The sequence below is a fragment of the Sciurus vulgaris genome (genome assembly GCF_902686455.1).
Source record: "Sciurus vulgaris genome assembly, chromosome: 4".
NCBI classification, from domain to species: domain Eukaryota; kingdom Metazoa; phylum Chordata; class Mammalia; order Rodentia; family Sciuridae; genus Sciurus; species Sciurus vulgaris.
In genome coordinates this window covers 88,125,219-88,147,235 of record NC_136464.1, presented here as the reverse complement: position 1 = coordinate 88,147,235, position 22,017 = coordinate 88,125,219, and the positions used below count along the sequence as shown (strand labels likewise).

The 22,017-nt window shown below is 38.4% G+C and overlaps 1 protein-coding gene across 1 annotated transcript in view; it reads left to right on the top strand.

Annotated features, from left to right (window-relative positions):
- The window catches only part of WDFY4 (WDFY family member 4), a 288,190-nt gene that overhangs the window by 169,237 nt on the left and 96,936 nt on the right, over positions 1 to 22,017 (top strand). Inside the window, 3 exon segments of the mRNA XM_079138164.1 lie at positions 13,170 to 13,247; positions 19,805 to 20,011; positions 21,357 to 21,408. Of these exon segments, the coding sequence (XP_078994290.1) occupies positions 13,170 to 13,247; positions 19,805 to 20,011; positions 21,357 to 21,408 (337 nt within the window).

Here is a 22,017-nt window from a genome sequence, read left to right as displayed (position 1 = left end):
GAGGTTTGAAAGGGTCTGTAGAGTCCCTAGAGACTCATGAGCCACACTTTGGGAACCATTACTATAGAGTATTCAATAATATACTTTTGTTTATCCTATCATATGTAGGCTATTATCAAAGAGTATTATTAAAGTCTGTATACATTACTTAGTGGAATTTCTATACATGTCTTGTGCATTTTTTACTAAGCTTTTTCACTTACTTTGTTTTTAAAGTTCTTCATATGTTTTAGATGCTAGTCTCTTGATAGATATGTGGCTTGCAAATATATTCTTCCAGGCAGCAACTTGTCATTACATCTTCTTCACATGGGCTTTTGCAGAGCAAAAGTTTTAATGTTGGTAGATCCAATTCACCAAAAGAATTTTAATGGATGGTGCTTTTAATGTAAAATCTAAGAGGCCTTTGCCTAATCCTAGGTCCTAAAATTTTTCTTCTGTATTATTTATATATTTATGTTTTACATTTAAGTCTGCAGTCTATTTTGAATTAAGTTTCATATTAGATGTGAGACTTAGATTCAATTTTTGGCTATGGGCATCTAATAGCCTTAATATCATTGGAGAAAATCTATCTATTAAATGGATTTTTATCTTCGTCAAAAATCATTTGGGTATACATTTGTGGATCTGCATCTGGACTCTCAATTATGCTTTCTTAATTTATGTGTCTATTCCTTTCTCAGGATCACACATTCTTGATTACTGTAACTATATAGTAAGTACAGAAATTAAGTAGAATGATTTATTTTATTCATAATTTCCAAAATTGTTTAAACTCTACTAGTGCCTTTGCTATACAACATAAATTTTAAAAAGTCTTGTCTTTACCTACAAAACGTCTTTCTAGGGTTTTGATAAAAATAGTGTTAAGTTGGGGGGAAATGACATCTTTCTATATTGAGTTTTCTGATTCTTGAAAATGGTATGTCTCTCCCTTTATTTAGATATTCTTTGATTTCTTTCATCTTCCTTTTGTAATTTGTGTGTGTGTTGTTTTTAGATTGACTTCTAAGTATTTCATTATTTGGGGGAAATTAAAATTGATATTTTTTATTTTAGCATCTATTACTAATATTTTGAAATCTAACTGATATGTGTAAACTAATCTTGTAGTCTATGACTTTATGTATTTTTGTAAATACCTTGAGTATATAACTTACTGAGTTTTGTTTTTGTAAATACCTTGGGAATTCAACAGTCAGGGCATCTGCAAATAGAGACTGTTATTCCTTTCTTTTTAATCTGCTTGGATTTATTTTTTCTTGCCTTGTTGCACTGGCTAGAACTTCTAGTACTATACTGAATGAGAGCAGTGAAAGCAGACAACTCTGCTTTGTTCAGTCTTAGAAGTAAAATATTCATCATTTTAGATTAAATATAATGCTAGCTACAGGGCTGGGCTTGGTGGTTCATGTCTATAATTCCAGTGGCTCAGAGACTGAGTCAGGAGGATCATAAATTCAAAGCCAGCCTCAGCAATTTAGTGAGGGCCTGAGAAACTTAGCAAGAACTTGTCTCAAGATTTTTAAAAGGCTGGGGATGTGGCTCAATGGCTAAGTAGTACCCTTGGATTTCACTTTCTGGTACAAAAATAAAAGAAAAAGGCAATAATCAATTTAAAAACTGGATTACTTTTGAACCTGTAACTTTCTGTCTTTTGTCAATTTGGGAGAGTTTTAGCTGTTATATATTAGAGTAATTTTAAGGACCACCCTCTTTGTCTTTCTTTATGGGATTGTGATGGCACATATAATAGATTTTTTGTTGTGGTTCCAGAGGTCTCTAAAGCCGATTGGGGTTCTTGTCATTCTGTGTTCTCTCTGTAACTCAACATGTCTAATTGCTATTTTTCAGTCTAGTTCACCAATTCTTCCCTCTGTCACTTGGATTCTGTTGTTGAGCTCATCCATTGAGGAGATTTTCCTCCTTTGGTTGTTATTATTTTTAATTCTAAAATTTTCATTTGATTTTTCTCTATGTGTTCTATTTCTCTGATGGAATTTTCTATTTTGATTAATGTTCACTATTTTTTTTCATTTGCTTCAGTCATGTTTCTGGTTGGTAGTGGTCGAAGCATCTTTATAATAACTGATTTAATCTTTATAATAACTGATTTTAATCTTTGCTAAGTAATTTTAACATTTCTGTCATCTCACTGTTGTCATCTGTTGATTATCTTCTTTTATTCAGTTTGAGATTTTCCTGGTTCTTGGTATAAATCTTTGTTATAAACTCTGGAGTTTTTTTTTTAGTTCCATAAATATTTGTTTATTAAGCAGATTTATTAAACATAATTCACTTAAATGAACAATTTGATGACTTATAATACATACACAGATATGTGTAATCATCACCATAATCAATTTTATGACATTTAACATTTTCATAACCTCAAAAAGAGACTTCATATTCTTTAACTCTCACCCTGTTATCCCCCATCCCTCCAGGCCTCAGCAACCACAATCAACTTTCTCTTTATGGATATTTCATATAAATGGAGTCACAATATGTGGACTTCTGAAGTTGATTTCTTTAACTTAGGATTATGTTTTAAAGGTTCATCAACTTGTAACAAGTTTCAAAACTTGGTTTTTGGGGTCAAATAATACTCCATTGTATACAAGACCACATTTTTTTTTTTTACTTTTTAAAAAAATTTTATTGTAAACAAATGGGATACATGTTGCTTCTCTGTTTGTACATGGCGTAAAGGCATACCATTTGTGTAATCATAAATTTACATAGAGTAATATTGTTTGATTCATTCTGTTATTTTTTCGTTCCCCCCACCTCACCCACCCCTCTTTTCACTCTATACAGTGCTTCCTTCCTCCATACTTGCCCCCCTCCCTAACCCTAACTCTAACCCTAACACTAACCCTTCCCTCCCCCCATTATGTGTCATCATCCACTTATTAGTGATATCATTCGTCCTTTGGCTTTTTGAGATTGGCTTCTCTCACTTAGCATAATATTCTCCAATTTCATCCATTTGCCTGCAAATGCCATAATTCTTTATGGCTGAGTAATATTCCATTGTATATATATACCACAGTTTCTATATCCACTTTTCAATTGAAGGGCATCTAGGTAGGTTCCACAGTCTGGCTATTGTGAATTGAGCAGCTATGAACATTGATGTGGCTGTATCTCTGTAGTATGCTGATTTTAAGTCCTTTGGGTATAGGCCAAGGAGTGGGATAGCTGGGTCAAATGGAGGGTCCATTCCAAGTTTTCTAAGGAATCTCCACACTGCTTTCCAGAGTGGCTGCACTAATTTGCAACCCCACCAGCAATGTATGAGTGTACCTTTCTCCCCTCATCCTCGCCAACACCTGTTGTTGCTCGTATTCTTGATAATCGCCATTCTAATTGGGGTGAGATGGAATTTTAGGGTGGTTTTGATTTGCATTTCTCTTATTACTAGAGATGTTGAACATTTTTCCATATGTTTGTTGATTGCTTGTAGATCTTCTTCTGTGAAGTGTCTGTTCATTTCCTTAGCCCATTTGTCGACTGGATTATTTGAATTCTTGGAGTAGAGTTTTTTGAGTTCTTTATAGATTCTGGAGATTAGTGCTCTATCTGAAGTATGATTGGCAAAGATATTCTCCCACTCTGTAGGCTCTTGCTTCGCATTGCTGATAGTTTCCTTTGCTGAGAGAAAGCTTTTTAGTTTGAATCTATCCCAGTGGTTGATTCTAGCTTTTATTTCTTGTGCTATGGGAGTCCTGTTAAGGAAGTCTGATCCTAGACCAACAAGGTGAAGATTTGGACCTACTTTTTCTTCTATAATCTGCAGGGTCTCTGGTCTGATTCCGAGGTCCTTAATCCATTTTGAGTTTAGTTTCGTGCATGGTGAGAGATATGGGTTTAGTTTCATTCTGTTGCATATGGATTTGCAATTCTCCCAGCACCATTTGTTGAAGAGGCTATCTTTTCTCCATTGCATATTTTTGGCACCTTTGTCTAGTATGAGAAAATTGTATTTATTTGGGTTTGTGTCCATGTCCTCTATTCGGTACCATTGATCTACCTTTCTATTTTGGTACCAATACCATGCCGTTTTTGTTACTATTGCTTTGTAGGAGAGTTGAAGATCTGGTATTGCAATACCCCCTGTTTCATTCTTCCTGCTAAGGAGTGCTTTAGCTATTCTGGGTTTCTTATTCTTCCAGTTGAATTTCATAATTGCTTGCTCTATTTCTGTAAGGTACATCATTGGGATTTTAATTGGAATTGCATTGAATTTGTATAGCACTTTAGGTAGTATGGCCATTTTGACAATATTAATTCTGCCTATCCAAAAACATGGAAGATCTTTCCATTTTCTAAGGTGTTCTTTAATTTCTTTCTTTAGTGTTGTATAGTTCTCATTGTAGAGGTCTTTCACCTCTTTTGTGAGATTGATTCCCAAGTATTTTATTTTTTTCGAGGCTATTGTGAATGGGGTAGTTTTCCTAATTTCTCTTTCTGAAGATTCATCACTTATGTATAAAAATGCATTGGATTTATGAGCATTGATCTTGTAACCTGCTACTTTACTGAATTCACTTATGAGTTCTAAGAGTTTTCTGGTGGAATTTCCAGGTTCCTCTAAATATATAATCATGTCATCAGCGAACAGGGATAGTTTGAGTTCTTCTTTCCCAATTCGTATCCCTTTAATTTCTTTGGTTTGTCTAATTGCTCTGACTAGAGTCTCAAGAACAATGTTAAATAGAAGTGGTGAAAGAGGGCATCCCTGCCTTGTTCCAGTTTTTAGGGGGAATGCTTTCAGTTTTTCACCATTTAGAATGATATTAGCCATGGGCTTAGCATAAATGGCCTTTACAATGTTAAGGAATGTTCCCACTATCCCTATTTTTTCTAGTTTTGAGAATGAAGGGGTGCTGTATTTTATCAAATGCTTTTTCTGCATCTATTGAAATAATCATGTGATTCTTCAATTTAAGTCTATTGATATGATGAATTACATTTATTGATTTCCTGATGTTGAACCAACCTTGCATCCCTGGGATGAAACCCACTTGATCATGGTGCACTATCTTTTTAATATATTTTTGTATGCGATTTGCTAAAATTTTGTTGAGAATTTTTGCGTCGATGTTCATTAAGGATATTGGTCTGAAATTTTCTTTCCTTGATGAGTCTCTGTCTGCTTTAGGTATCAGTGTGATTTTGGCTTCATAGAATGAGTTTGGGAGGGTTCCCTCCTCTTCTATTTTATGGAATACTTTGAGAAGTATTGGAATGAGCTCTTCTTTAAAGGTTTTGTAGAACTCAGCTGAGAACCCATCTGGTCCCGGACTTTTCTTTGTTGGTAGGCTTTTGATGACTTCTTCAATTTCAGTACTTGAAATTGGTCTATTTAAATTGTGTATGTCCTCCTCGTTCAGTTTAGGCAATTCATATGTCTCTAGAAACCTGTTGATGTCTTCGAAATTTTCTATTTTGTTGGAGTATAGATTTTCAAAATAGCTTCTAATTATGTTTTGTTTTTCAATCCTGTCTGTTGTGATATTTCCTTGTTCATTCATTCTGAATATTAGTGATTTAGGTTTTCTCTCATCTTCTCTTTGTTAGTGTGGCTAAAAGTTTATCAATTTTGTTTATTTTTTCGAAGAAACAACTATTTATTTTGTCAATTTTTTCTATTGTTTCTTTTGTTTCAATTTCATTGATTTCAGCTCTGAGTTTAACTATTTCCTATCTTCTACTACTTTTGGTGCTGTTCTGTTCTTCTTTTTCTAGGGCTTTGAGCTGTAGTGTTAGGTTGTTTATTTGTTGAGTTTTACTTCTTTTATTAAATGCGCTCCATGAAATAAATTTCCCTCTAAGTACTGCTTTCATAGTGTCCCAGAGATTTTGATATGATGTTTCTTTGTTCTCATTTACCTCTAAGAATTTTTTAATTTCCTTCCTAATATCTTCTGTTTTCCATTCATCATATAATAGCATATTGTTTAATCTCCAGATGTTGGAATAGCTTCTGTGTTTTACTGTTTCATTTATTTCTACTTCAATCCATTATGATCTGATAGAATAAATGGTAGTGTCTCTATCTTCTTTTATTTGCTAACATTAGCTTTATGGCATAATATATGGTCTATTTTAGGGAAGGATCCATGTGCTGCTGAGAAGAAAGTGTATTCACTCTTGGTTGGATGGTATATTCTATAAATGTCCGTTAAGTCTAAATTATTGATTGTCTTATTGAGATCTATGGTTTCTTTGTTCAATTTTTGTCTGGAAGATCTGTCCAGTGGTGAGAGAGGTGTGTTAAAATCACCTAGTATTATTGTGTTATGGTCTATTTGGTTTCTGAAATTGAGAAGGATTTGTTTGACATATATGGATGAGCCACTGTTTGGGGCATAGATGTTTATGATTGTTATATCTTGCTGATTTATGCTTCCCTTAAGCAGTATGAAATGACCTTCTTTATCCCTTCTGACTAACTTTGGCTTGAAGTCCACATTGTCTGAAATGAGGATGGATACTCCAGCTTTTTTGCTGAGTCCATGTGCATGGTATGTTTTTCCCCATCCTTTCACCTTTAGTCTATGGGTATCTTTTTCTATGAGGTGTCTCTCTTGTAGGCAACATATTGTTGGATCTTTCTTTTTAATCCAATCTGCCAGTGTATGTCTTTTGATTGATGAATTTAGGCCATTAACATTCAGGGTTATTATTGAGATATGATTTGGTTTCCCGGTCATTTGGTTCATTTTTTAAATTTTATTTATTTATTTGTTTGACACAACTTGGTTCCTCCTTTATTTGACAGTTCCTTTAGGATAATTCCTCCCTTTGCTGATTTGCTTCTTTGTTTTTCATCTCTTCCTCATGGAATATTTTGCTGAGAATGTTCTGTAATGCCGGCTTTCTTTTTGTAAATTCTTTTAGCTTTTGTTTATCATGGAAGGATTTTATTTCATCGTCAAATTTGAAGATAAGTTTTGCTGGGTGTAAGATTCTTGGTTGGCATCCATTTTCTTTTAGGGCTTGAAAAATGTTGTTCCAGGCCCTTCTAGCTTTTAGGGTCTGGATTGAAAAATCTGCTGATATCCGTATTGGTTTCCCCCTGTATGTAATTTGGTTCTTTTCTGTCACAGCCTTTAAAATTCTGTCTTTATTTTGTATGTTAGGTATTTTCATCATAATGTGCCTTGGTGTGGGTCTGTTTTGCTTTTGTGTATTTGCAGTCCTATAAGCCTCTTGAACTTGATTTTCCATTTCATTCTTCAGATTTGGGAAATTTTCTGATATTATTTCATTGAATAAATTGTTCATTCCTTTGGCTTGTTTCTCTAGGCCTTCCTCAATCCCAATAATTCTTAAATTTGGCCTTTTCATGATATCCCATAGTTCTTGTAGATTCTGTTCATGATTTCTTACCATCTTCTCTGTTTGTTCAACTTTGTTTTCAAGGTTAAATATTTTGTCTTCAATGTCTGAGGTTCTGTCTTCCAGGTGTTCTATCCTATTGGATATGCTTTCTATGGAGTTCTTAATTTGGTTTATTGTTTCCTTCATGTCAAGGATTTCTGTTTGTTTTTTTTTCATTATCTCTAACTCTTTATTGAAATGATCTTTTGCTTCCTGTATTTGCTCTTTTAACTATCGATTGGTGCGATCATTCAATGCCTGCATTTGCTCTTTCATCTCATCATTCAGTGTGTGCATTTGCTCTTTCATCTCATCGTTTGCTTCCCTGATCATTTTAATTATGTACATTCTGAACTCCTTTTCTGTCATTTCTTCTGCCATGCTGTCATTGGGTTTTATTGATGTAATATCTAGATTTGTTTGCAGCATTTTCTTTCCTTGTTCTCTCATATTGTTCAGAGATATTTGTAGTTTTCCTCTATTGACTTAAAATGTCCCTGAAGATTTCTATATATATCCCCTCTTAGCCTTCAGTAGGCTGAAGTCTTGGAGGAAGTTGATAATGCAGTGCTCCACAAGGAAGCTGCTCTCTAGGAGTGGTGGCCTTCAGGTGGGGTATATTCACTGCTAGTGGGCAGAGGTGCCTCCACTTGTTGACCAATGGTCATCCAAAGGGGAACTAGACTGGGGGCTGAGTCAAGGCCTGTTTGGGCCTGTGTCTCTGGTTTTACCGTCCTTGTGGGGAAACCTCACCTGGCAGGGAAGACTCACCTGGTGGGGAGGTCTCGTTGATCAGTTCCCTCCTAGAGGTTCCCCTCAATTTATAGCTACCGCCTGGGCTGGGCTGCCTTCCTCCGCAAAGTTCCCAGGGGCCCAGCCCTACTTCCTGGGCCTGGGAGCCTCACCCTTCACAGATGAATCTCCTTAGGCTGCCCCTCCTCAGAGAATCTGCCCGCAGTCCTGGAACCTTCTCTGTGCCCCTAAGCGTGTCTCTGTGGGGCTCTTCCACCAAGAAGCCTCCTAGATCCTAGGACCGTGCTGTGCACCTAATCACCTGGCTATGTGGCCACTCCTCTGAGCAGCCACCTGGGGCCCCGTACAATCGCTCTGAGTCCCAGAGACCCGCCACACACCTCTTCCTCCAGACAGCCGCCCAGTATTCTGGTGCAGTCACTAGGAGTCCAAGCAACTCACTGCGTGCCTCCTCCCACCAACCACCCGTAGCCCTGGGCAATCAATCACTCCGAGTCGAAATGACCCTCCCCGTTCCTCCTCCTCCTCCTGGTAACCCCCCAGGTGTTCAGGAGCGGTCGCTCTGAGTGGCTCTGAATCCACGTGACCCGCTGCACGCGTCCTCTGGGCAACCGCCCGGAGCTCTGGTGTGGCCACTCGAGACCAAGCGACCCACCGCGCTTCCCCTCCAGGCAGCCCCCCTGTGTTCAGGAGCGGTCACTTTAAGTCCAAACAACTCACCACTCGCCTCCTCCTCTGAGCAGCCACCTGGAGCTCCAATGCAGTCACTGAGAGTCCAAGCGACCCGCCACGCTCCTCCTCCTCCTCCTATTCCTCCGGGCAGGCCCTGGTGTTCAGAAGTGGTCTGAGTCCAAACAGCTCGCCACGCAGCCCCTCCTCTGGCAACTGCCTGTAGCTCTGGTATAGCCACTCCGAATCCAAGCGGCCACGCTCCTCTTCCTCCTCCTCGTCCTCAGGGCAGGCCCCGGTGTTCAGAAGCGTCGCTCTAAGTCCAAACAGCTCGCCGCGTGGCTTCTCCTCTGGCAACCGCCTGTAGCTCTGGTGTAGTCACTCCGAATCCAAGCGGCCACGTTCCTCCTCCTCGTCCTCAGGGCAGGCCCCGGTGTTCTGAGTCCACACAGCTCTCCTCACCGCTCCTCCCCTGGGCAGCCGCCGGAGCCCCAGTGGTTGCTCCGAGTCCCAGCGCTGTGCTGAGCGGCTTCCTTTGTGATGCTCCCAGTTGTCCGAGTTCACTGCTCCAGCCAAGACCACATTTTATTTATCCATTTATCAGTTGTTGGATATTTAGTTTGTTTATAACTTTGGAATGTTATGAATAATACTGCTAAATATTTGTGTGCAAATTTTTGTTATCTTGGTTACACACATAGGAGTGAAATTTCTAGGTCAATGGTATGTCCTTGTTTAATCATTTGAAGAACTGTCAGGCCATTTTCCAAAGTTCTATACCATTTTGCTTTCCCACATTCAGTGTATAGAGTTTGAATTCATTCATGTCTTCATTAACACTGCTATTATCTGAAGTTTTGATTCTAGCCATCCTATTTAGTTGGTTAGCTCATTGATCTCCTTGTGGATATTGTTTGCATTTCCCTGATGATAAATAATGCCAAGTATCTTTTCACATGCTTGTTAGCCATTTGGATATTGTCCTCAGAGAACAGTCTATTCAGATTCTTTGTCCATTTTAAGATAGTTTCATTTTTATTATTGATCTCTAAGAGTTCTTTATATATTGTAGAATCAAATCCCTTATCAGATGTATGATTTATAAGTACAGTCAGTATCATATAACAACAGGGATACATTCTGAGAAATGCATCATTAGGCAATTTTATTGTTATATGAACATCATAGAGTATACTTACACAAACCTATATTGTATAGGTCAAGCACTCTATGTGTCCTCTTTATGCAATCAAGAGATGCAGTAAACAGGAGATGTAGGAAGACACTGCTGGCTTAATGGCATACTTTACAGTAAATTAAGTTTTTTATAAGTAGAAGAAATGTACTATAAAATAAAAATAAAACTATAGTGTGGTAAATTCATAAACCAGTACAGTTGTCCATTATCATTATAAAGTATAATATCCTGTACATAATTGTATGTGCTATACTTTTATATTACTTAATATGACTGTCAGAACAGTAGGCTTGTTTATACAGCATCAACACAAACACATAAATAATGCATGCATCACACGGTGACAAATGACTCCCATGATGTCAATAGATGATAGGAATTTTTCAGTTGTATGATAATCTCAAGGAAACATTATATATCTGTCATTGCCCCAAACATCATTATGTAGGGACATGACTGTTTTCTTTCATTCTGTGATTTTTCCATTATGTTGATGAGAGTATCTTTTAAAGCAAAAGCTTTTACTTTGGGTGAAGTTCAATTTATTTGTGTGTGTGTGTGTGTGTGTGTGTGTGTGTGTGTGTGTGTTGCTTGTGATTTTGGTGTGAAATCTAAATCTTACAAAACTGAGATCATAAAGATTTATTCCTGAATTTTCTTCTAAGAGTTTTACAGCTTTGCTTTTACATTGGATCTTTGTTTTATTCTGAGTTAACTTTTATATGTCATAAAGAAGGAATTTCTTTCTTTCTTTCTTTCTTTCTTTTTTTTTTTGGCATGTGGTTATCTAGTTTTCCAGCAATGCTTGTTAAAGAGATTGTTCCTTCTTTGTTGAATTGTTTGGACATCCTTGTAAAAAAAAAAATTCCACCAACCACAGGCACATGGTTTTACTTTTGTATACTCAATTCCATTCCACTGATCTATATGTATATCTATATGCTAGTGTGATTGCTTAAGAAAGTTTTGAAACTAGGAAGTGTGAGTGAACTTAACTCTTCTTTGTAAAGATTTTCTTGGCTATTTGGGGTCCTATGTAATTCCATATGAACTTGATTGTTTTTTGATTTCTAAAAAAAATCATTGGAATTTGATAGGAATTGATTTAGTTCTGTAGTTGTTTTAAAAAGTACTGACAGTTTAACAATATTTATCTTCTCTTTCATGAGTATGAGATCTCTTTCTATTAATTTAGGACCTTCTAAAATTTCTTTCAGCAGTGTTTTGTATTTTTCAATATATAGTTCTTTAACCAACTTGGCTTAATTTGTTCCTAGGTATTTTATCCTTTTGGATGTGATTGTAAATAGAATTGATTTCTTAATTTTGGGGGGAATTTTTCATTGGCATTGTATAGGAGCAAAACTGACTTAAATAGTTTGACCTTGTATGCTACAACTTTAATTCATTTATTAGTTCTAGTCATTCTTTTACAGATTATTTAGAATTTTCTATGTATAGAATCATATCATCTGTGAACAGAGATACTTCTCCTTTTCAATTTGATTGTCTTTTATTTTATTTTTTTTCTTGCTTAATTGTCCCGACTAGAACCATCGGCAGAATGCTAACTAGAAGTGGCGGGAGTAGATACCCTTCTCTTACTCCCGATATTAGGGGAAAAATATTCAGTCTTTCACCATTAAGTATCTTGTTGTTTGTGGGTTTGGATAGATGCTATTTATAAGGCTGAGAAAATTTCCCTTTGTCCTAGTTGGTTGACTTTTTTTTTTTTTTTGCCTCTAAAGGGTTTTAGATTTTGTCAAATGCCTTCCTATATCTATTGAAATGATCTTATGATTTTTTTTTATTCTAATGATATGGGGCATTACATTATTTTCAGATGTTAAACCAACCTTACTGTGTTACTTGGATTAAATCTCATATGGTCATGGTATATCATTATCTTTATATGTTGCTGGAATCAGTTTGCTAGTGTTTTGTCAGTGATTTTTACATTTATATTTATAAGAGGTACGGGTCTGTAGTTTTTCTCTTGTGACGGCTTTGCCTGGTTTTTATTATCAGAGTAATAACTAATCTTGTAAAATCTCTTGAGGAGTCCTTTTTTTTAATCTTTGGTTACTTTTTTGTCTTAAATTTTTAAAAATTTTGTTATTAATATAGGTCGCTGCACATAATCAGGGATTGGGCTTGTTGGTTGTGGGTTTCAGTCTTATAAAGCCTGGTCCATTTCTAGTCTTCCCTTATCCTTGTATGTAGCCCTTCAGAAATCCTACCTTAAGGTCTTTTATCCTGTGGATTTCTCCAGACTGAGACTACTGGGTCGTTATATATGTTATCAGTCTCTCAGCCTTACATGGCTTGTTAATCAGCAGCTACCTAAAGAGGAACATCATGGGAGGCTGAGGCAGGAGAATTGCAAGTTCAAAGTCAGCCTCAGCAACTTAGTGAGGCCCTAAGCAACTCAGTTGAGACTCTGTCTCTAAAGAAAAATACAGAAAGGGCTGTGATGTGACTCAGTGGTTGAGTGCCTCTGGGTTCAATTCCCTGTACAAAAAAAAAAAGGAACATCAATGCAGAAAACTGAGCATATTCCTCTTTACTACCCTGTTTCTGGGATCTTGATTCCTATGTCCTGGATGCCTCATGGATCCTATGGACCTGAGCTTTAATTTCATCTCCCCAGCTACCTGAGGCTGCCAAAATCTCTTTTAATTGTTTTTGCTTCTTAGCCATTACTTTCTGCTCAGCTGCTCAGCTTCTTGTGCTATTTGAAAATTGGCAAATATCTCAAGGGAGAAAAAAGCCAACCAACAAACAAAAAACATAATCATAAATATTGGATACATCTCAGTGAGTTTTCTTTCTCTCCAGTACCTTTTCAAATCTTAACTCTCTTGGTAGGTCCTTGCTGTCTTAAAGCAGATTATTCAAATCTATATTTTTGTAGTTATTCTTGAGAGGAAGGTTGAGCTCAACATAGTTGGAAGGGAAAACAACCCATACCCGTGTATGTGAATGTGCTGGGTAGGTGAGTGTCGGCACAGGCAAAATCTATTCATGTAATTGTGATGATTTGACCAAGAAATCCTGTGACCATTGTTTCTCTTGGCAATTAGTCCCAGTAGAGAAATACTTACCTAAATTCACAGTTATCATTAAGCCTTGGCTTGTTTTCTCTCTTCTCCAGGATTTTGTGTCATGTATAGAGAACTACAGAAGAAGAGGACAGGAGCTATATGCATCTTTATACAAAGACCATGTACAGGTAAGAAATAGAACATATCTTTTCTCTACAGAGTGCACTTGAATCCACCTTGAATCTAAGGGGGAAAAAAAGGAATCATAAGGGGGTCTTTGGTTTTAGACTGTATAAGACAATAATCAGTCATCAGTGATTCATTCTACTTGCATGATCCATGCAATAGGCTTAGGATCCAAAGTCAGCAACTAAGAAGACTACATACACTCATCTACTCATTCATAGACTCAGTAAACAGGTTTTGGGAACCCAGGTGCCTCAGAATCTACTAGGAACTAGGAGCACATTGCAAAGATGTAGGCCTGGGCCTCACCCTCAGACAGCTTCATCACAAACCAATAGATGATCATAACTTATGGTGAGCACTTGTCAAGGAAAGCTGAGGTACAATGAAGGATTATAAAAGGGGAAGGAATCTAATTTGGGCAACTCAAAGGTCTTGTTCAAGGAAGCGACCATTTAAGCTGAGATCTGAAGAAAAAGGAATATTGCCTGAAGTACTTGGGGAAAGAGTGGTTCGGGCTAAGAAGAGAGCATCTGTGAAGGTCCTGAGGCAGGAAAGAGCTGGATGCCATTGATTAACTAGAAGAAGTAGGACCAGAGTTAGGCAAGCACAGAGTGAAGATGAAGAGCTAGTGCCACATGAGCAGTTTTGCATTTTTTCCCCAGGTACAGTGGGTTGCCACTGATAAGGGCAGATTTGGGTATTTTAAGCACCTGTCTAGGTAAACCTTTTGTAAGGACAAGAAAAATGACTCTCAGACCAGTCAGAGTTCTATTTAAATCCCAGGTCTTCCCCTTCCTAGTCATGGGGTCTGAGCCTCAGTGTCTTCATCTTCAAGACAGAATACTACTACTTCCTAACTGTGACTAAAATGTAAGGATGGAGCACCTAGATAGTGACTGGTAGAGAACAGATATTCTGTATGCAATCATACAATGGCTAGGATGTTAATTTTTTAGTCAGGATTATTATTGTTAATAAAGATTTTAAAAGTGGTAGCTAATATAGAATACAACATACGGTGTGAAACCTTATTAATTTCATCATTTGCTGAGCAATTAATTGAAACCTCTGCCAGGTGTAGAAAATGTAGCAATTATGATTTTACTGCTCTGACTGGAAGCTGCTTGAAATTTGGTAGAGGGGCCAAGGGTAGAGAAATATCTACAAGACAGGGAATGAGGCTAATATGGGATGTTATACTGTGAGAGGAATGGTGGGGTGAAAAGAACTATTTGCATACCTGCAGATGGTTAGGGGACAGAAAGGGTGTAACATGGTGTCCAGGTGCTGATCAGTTGATCAGCACTGATCAGTTGAGGACACTACCTGGTCTAATTTCCTCTGGAGAAGCATTCTTGGGACCCCAAGTCACACCCCTGGGAGTAGGGGTACCTGGGATGTGTATCCTACACTCCAGCAACACACAGTCTGGTAATACAGCCCCCCCCCCCCCAGATTATCCTGAGTAACAAAAGACTCATGTGGACATGAGTCAGCATGTGGAGTGAGTAGGACTGGGGCATATGAGGCATGCTCTTGAAGACTGTCCTCAGGGTCAGTAAGTATAACTGGTTTCCCCAGCTGTACAAGTTGATAAGTCTGCCTTTCCCAGACTCTTAGTTTGGAACAGGACTTTGCTGTGGGCACCTACCTTACTCTAGTATTGCTATTTGCACCCTGCACAGATGGTAGGGTGCCCTGCTGGCTTCCGTGGGTGCTGTCTGGACAGACCCTTGTGCATCCATGTGTCATTACATGGACTCACTGATTTTGTCCAGGATGTGGTAATCAATTCAGTTTCCATTGAGGGCAAAAATAAAATGAATTGCTTAGGATTACATCCTTTCTTGGGGACATTCTCATTATACTTGCACCATTTCTAGACAGATAGTGTTGTATATCTAAACTTCCAAATTACCATCTTGTCAAGAGTGAGACTATTTCTGTTGGGAGAGCCTGGATGATTTGGTTATGGCAAGGAGAAATGTACTCAGTGATACTCTCTGTGTTTCTGTTGAATTTGCAAAATTGCAAGTTCATGTAAGGAAGATGGGACCTCAGGTTTCCAAGTCCAGAAGGGTGGAATCCAGCCTCCTGGAATGATGGCCTGGCTCATTTTCACTAGAGGAGCCTGATTGGGGTTTGGAAAGTACTTGAGAAATTTGCGCAGTTTTACTGTTGATTAAGTATTTTTGAGAAAAATCAGCATTTTAGAACTAATCCATGAGGATGCTTTCCAAGTATTTAAATATTTAAAACATTGTTTTGATGTTTAAAAGAATGCAGATATAATCACTGTCTGCTGGAGATAATGGGGTCTGGAGCAATCACCCCACTTTTGTAAGGGGCATCACACTTTGCCACCACAGGTTTCACTCCTCTTCCAGAAAAATCAAGAGCCAAATTCGGAACAGAAATCAGCCTTGCAAAATCTGCCCTATTATTCAGTGATGCCTCTCCTATGTGCACCCAAGGAAACCCTCCCTACAAGGTAGTGACAATGAGGTTCAGGGACCCTTGCTCATGGGGCTATCAACAACAAGTCATGTAAAACTTCTCTGTCCTGGCACTTTACCTGCCTCTGAGAGGTCACTGGACATGGCATAAGCCCACAGCTTAATAAGGTGTCTTTGCTTACTGCCCTGGACGTTAACCTCAGCATCATTATATTGGCAGCAAATGGCATATTGCTGGTAATTGATGTGCCACATTTCTGCTCATTCCAGAAGTACTGGCAGGAATATTTCCCTCTACACTCACCCTCTTCATAGTCCCCCTTGCTTTGTCCAAGTTCCATTCATCCTCTTCTCTGTGGTTCATCTGCTCTTCTGTGTTACATGCCTACACCATCCTGTTCTTATGGCAGGGCTTAATCACAATTCCCAGAAATGTCTCATCTTGCCATTGCCATCTAAAAAATAAAATATGCTCTTTCCAGGTTGAAGCTCTTTGTGAGATGCCAGCCTTTCTCTTAGTATGTGAGGAGCACTGTTCTGCTTGTTCTGATATGGGCTCTCTAGGGGTCAATGAGCTATTCCTGTCTTATTTAGTCTTTCTCTTTTCATTAAGTATTTGTCACAACTCCTTTAGATGCAAAGATGAGAAACTCAACTCTAACAAGCTTTGGGTTATTTTTTAAATGTTTTTATTAGTGCACTGTAGTCAAATGTAAGATTGGGTTCATTTTGACACGTGGAATCTAACTCACTCCATTCAGTTTCCAGGACTTTCTCTTTCCCTTCCTTTCTCCCTTCCCCTGTTCTCCTTCTTTTCCTCTATTAGCATTCCTCCTATTTATTAATATTTTTTAAAGTGGTGCTTTATAGATATACATTAAGGTGGAAGTCACTGTAGTATATTCATGTGTACATAACAAAATTTGATTGGTTTCATTCCATAGTTCCTCCCTTTTTCAACCCTTCCCTCCCCCTCTATTCCCTTCCTCTGCTTCACTGATCTCCCTTCTATTTTCATGGGATCCTTCACCCCTGCCTTTCTTTCCTCATTTTGCTCTATCTTTTGCATAAGAGAGAAATCATCTGACCCTTGGGTTTTGGGAGTTTGGCTTATTTCACTTAGCATAATGTTCTCCAGATCCATCCATTTACTAATACTTTGAGTTATTTAAGAATATAAGTGAAGAGCAGGTTTCAAAAAGAGCTAGATGCAAGTATCACATATTTTCTCTCTCTCTCTCTCTCTCTCTCTCTCTCTCTCTCTCTCTCTCTCTCTCTCCCTCTCTCTCCCTCTGTCTCCCTCTTTCCCTCCTTCCTTCCTTCCTTTCTTTCCTTTCACACACAAGTTCACAAAAACTCCCACCCTCACCTGTATGTAAGATTGCTGATAAGTTTGAGGGCACATGCACATGGATGAGTGTACAAGAGTCTGCTGTGAACTCGTGCTCTGCTTATCAAGCTGTACATCACAGAACAAGACCATTTTCTAATTTGCACAAAGGCAGTCTCATTGCTGAGCTGCATGCCCACAGGGCTATACATGCCCAGGGCCCATTTCTCCTGATTCACACAAAAGTGGTCTGTGTGTGTTGCAGTGTAGGGGGGACTAAATGTGTGTGTGTATCCACCCCTCTGCTCTGCTTCCTCTGCCTGAGTTCCAGAAAGCACCATGCCCAACACAGGGCATGATGCTCCTCAGACTATCCTACAATCCTTTACAATGAGTCAGATTAGCCAGACTTGCGGGACGCATTCAGTTCTGAAGCCAGGGCTGAGGTCAGCCCCATCACTGCAGGAGAGACCTAAAATAGGAAAAAAAAAAAATGGTTTCCCAAAGGCAAATCTAAGTCTTGTTATCCAAGGTTTGCTGTTCAGTCGAAAACCACAGCCACCTCCCACATAATAGAATTGGTGTCTGAGTCTCAGGAGTTGGTCCACCTGTGGTTTGAACTGAGCGAGGACCTTACACTGTGCAGAAACTTGGGCATTTCAGAGTACCTTTGCAGGCGTGGGAACCCAGGGCTTTTTGCCATTTAGTAATCTAACATCCTTTGTCCTGGGACCACATGGAATTTGCTATTATGAACTCAGAAATCACTCATATTTCAGGAACCTCCCCCATTGCATACCTGGTAGCTAATGTGTGTCCTGGGATGAAGACTCAGGCAGCTGAGCACTTCCAGGTTGCACTGATGGAGCCTGGGGTAGAGGGTACTCTTGAAAGACTAATCTGAAGCCCAGACTGGACAGCCCAGTAATTTGGAATTGTTCATCCTCCATGAAACTCAACATGTTACTATAAGCACAGCAACAACATCCCATCCAGAGAACTGCAATATTTTCTCCCAACAAGCATTCTTTTCATGTGACCAAATGTCTGTAAAAAGATTTGGATGGTTGTTATTTTCTGGGCCTCCAGATTAACCCATCAGAATCCTCTATAAAATGCTGTAACTGTTTTAGATATGAGTTTAGGAACTGTAGAGGGAAAAAAAAAATTGTGTTGAAATGGGATTAGCTTCATTTACAGTAATAACACTGCTTAAACTGAGTTAAGTACTACATTAAACTTGTGAAAATATTGTATCATTTAATCCTTCCATTAGTCCATAGTTTTATTATGTTAATGTTATTAGCCAAATTTCAACTGATGAGGAAGCTGAAGCTCTTTCAGATTCAACTGCTGGCTAATAGCAGAAACATGATGACAAGCCAGGCTCGTTGTACATCAAAGACCATGTGCTGAGCACCATCTCCCCTGCCATGTTTCCGTGGGAAAGCTTCTAGCTAGTTCTGAGAATGATTTACTCATTCAAAATGGCCGAGATTTGCAAGGCCTAGATCCCAAAGTCTGTCAATCACTGAAGTAGTGCAAGCGGAAATGACAAGTCCATGAAATGATAATCAGCCCCACAGCAAAGGGATCTAGCTCACCACCTCATGGGAAGACTTTGGAATCTGACAGACTGGGTAAAATCTGTTTGGCTACCTGGTGGACTTAGGAGACATCATTCTCCTGTCCAGAGTTAGTGTCTTCATGGGGACAATAGAAAATTTATGTTCGGTGTTCAGTAGGTAAAGAAAATGAGATCAACAAGTGAGGGGTTCAACCTAAAGCATGATCACAAGTTTCTTTTCTGTTTATGTTAAATTTTTAAAACTCCCACTTCTTGTCATTAGCACTTTCTGTTTTCTGAAAAATTTAAATTTATACTTAGAGCAAATACCATCAAATATTTTAATAACTACAAAAGTTCACTGTGCAGGCAGTTAATTCTACTGTCCGAACCGTACAATATGTTTGACAGATGATTTATGAAACTCAATGTGGCCTGAAAAAGTAATGTAGGGCATCAATGTATTTTTATGAAGATTTAAATTATACTCCAGTAGAAGATATGACAGTGAAAGATCACTTAAATGTGAAGATTTCATAGATATTAGATGAGGTTATTTTAATTAATACAAAACGTTTTTGTTTATGTGAACATTCTAAAATCCTTGAATGTTCAAGAATCATATAATATTAGGACTCAAAAGGCCCTTAGCCCTCATTGAATAGTTGGAGATCCTGAGGTCCAGAGATGAGAATGTGATGCTCAAATAATCCAGTTGTCAGCAGGGCTGCTAATTCCTGCTCTACCTCCAGTTTGGGTGGACAGGAAGTATTTCAGCATCATTTTGGAAGGATAGAGATTGTGGTAAAATTTCTTGTCCATTCTAAAGGGTAGGGGCTGTGGTGAAATCCTATATCCATTTTTATAAAGCAGCTAATCCATGATGAATGGCTTCAGGAACTTCAGGACCTGTTGCTGTCTGCCCAGGGCCAGCAGTCTAGTGGTTCTGAGGGCCAAAGTTTAGACCGTTTTCTCTTCCCTCTACTGGGATTGAATGATCTCAAAGCTGAGAAGTTTTCCTTCTCCTGGTTTGACCCTGGATCCAGAAAGACCCCTGCACAATCCTGAGAGTGTTCAGGGCTACCTAGATGGTGCATCTTTTTCAAATATTTATGGGGGACTTGGTCTGTTTGTCTCAGGAGGTGTGGGGCCATGCCTCTAAAGAGAATGTGTCCAGGGGTGATGTTATATTTCTTCTTCCAGAGGCAGAGATGCTGCAGCATCAAAGCAGCCAATGCCTGGGCCAGGATCCGGGAGCAGCTTTTTGGGGAGCTGGGCCTATGGGGCCAGATAGCAGAAACCACATCCTGCTCCCGGTGGGAACTGGACTGGAGAGAAGGACCTGCTCGCATGAAGAAACGCATCAAACGCTTTTCTCCGTGGGAGGTCAGGATCCCAGAAAAGTGCAAGGTAGGCATTGGGTATAGTGGGATAGTGATGTTTCCAGGTGGTAAATGTGTAGGAAAGCAGCTCTGTAGCTTTCCTATTTCATGTTCTCATCAGGCAAGAGTAAGAATATACACACGTAAATGTAGGAGGGTTGCATAACTTATTCTTGATGTCATTTAACAGAAGAAAATAGACACTAATCTTCCCTGATACATAGGAGGTATGCTATAACTATAACCAGAAAGGTTAAGTAAATGGATAAATGAATGAGTGGATAGATGGCAGAGTGGTTCATATCTGTGCCCTTGACCCAGTATCACCCTGCAATCCACAGATATCCAGGGGAGCAATCTGGATGCTGATGTTTGGACAGAGTCAGGCAGTGGCCATTGGCTGCAAGTTCTTTGTCATTGAGCATTTAGAATCTGCACTGCTGTGGGCATTATTTATTACACTAGCAAATCCTGTAACAAGTTTCACAATGAAAATCTTTTGAACTCAGCAAATTCTGCAAGCTCAAACCAGTGACCCACTTAGTCCACACAGTACTGAAGTTGTCTTGATTTCCCCAGCAGCAGAATCCAGGCAGTCCCTGGGAGTTTGCTCTAATGAAGCTCACATCATCATCAAACTCACATTTTTTTGCCTTTTAAGGACTGGGAAGTCAGTTGAATCCATTTGGTATTCGAAGACATGTTAATAATTTTTCCATGTTTTTATTAAACAATCATAATTTAAAATATTCTAAAAGCAGTCTTCCTAGCACTGGGATGCTGGATATTTCCTTCTGAATTCATACCAAGGTATGATGCTGACTGTGTTCTCTAGTCTGTAACCCCATTATCTTTTATCTGTACTAAAAAATCCCATATAAAACCTAATGAGACAATTATATTTCATTTATTCAGGAGACATTTGAATTTATTTTAACTGTTGTCCATGAATGTTTGGCGGAGTGCCATATTTTTCTCTCAATATATTTCTTAGGAATTGGAAGCAGGGAAAATAATTAGCTTGCTCATTGTGTGGATGACAGCGCCCAAGGTTGGCTCTGAAATTGGTCTCTCAGGCTGTCCAGCCCTGGATTCTCTCCCTATCCCCTCTAGAGAGGGGTCTGCACACAGACATATAACCAGCATGCTATCTAACCCATCTTGGCACCATCTTTTGGAATTTACTGTAAATCCTACTTAATGGAAGGTTGTGGGTTTTTCCCCTTTGATGCAGGAATATTAATATTTACATTTTACTATGTCCTTTAGGATTTAGTGTTTCCCTCCCCTTGCATCTGAGTCTTAGTAATTAAGGAGGAGAGTATAAACACAGCATACGGAACTTAATTTCTTTTTCTCTGGTCTTATTTCAGGAGGGCCAAGACAGAAAGGGTGATATTTCTCAAAACAGTGCTGAAAAACAAGGTATTGAGTTTATTTTTTATCTATTTTTCCTCTTAATAAACTAATTATTGTTTTTATTTAATATCTTGTTAAGGATATTAAATTAATATTTTAGGAGAGTAGAATGCTGCAGGGCTAGAATAGGCAACATAATAAAGAGGAAATTATTCTAGACCTGAATCCTCTGTTAGGGGAGGAAGTTTGTATCAAGTTAGGAAAAAAAAATTTTTTTTTTGGTGGGGGGAGCTGACTTGTTAATTTCCTATATCCAGAAGATTTTTAAAGTGTCCCCAGACAATTGAAACACATGCTTAAAAAGTGACCAAAAACACACAGAATAAAAAAGGGTGAAATAGTTATTTAATACTTTTTTTTACTGAGCTCTCTGATTATAAAAATGACAGATATAATGGTCATTATTATTTCCTTGATTTAAAGAAAATGCTTAGAATCATTTTTGATGTTAATGCTTATTCTTTACTTGTGCGATTTTTGTTGCAAAATTTGGTTGAGTTGATGTTCCTTAAAATGATAGATTTATTTTCAAAGATCATTTTGGCACAAGCACATCTGAATACATATAGTGTACTTCACAGACTATATTTCAACATTTCTGTTTTCCCTCAAAGA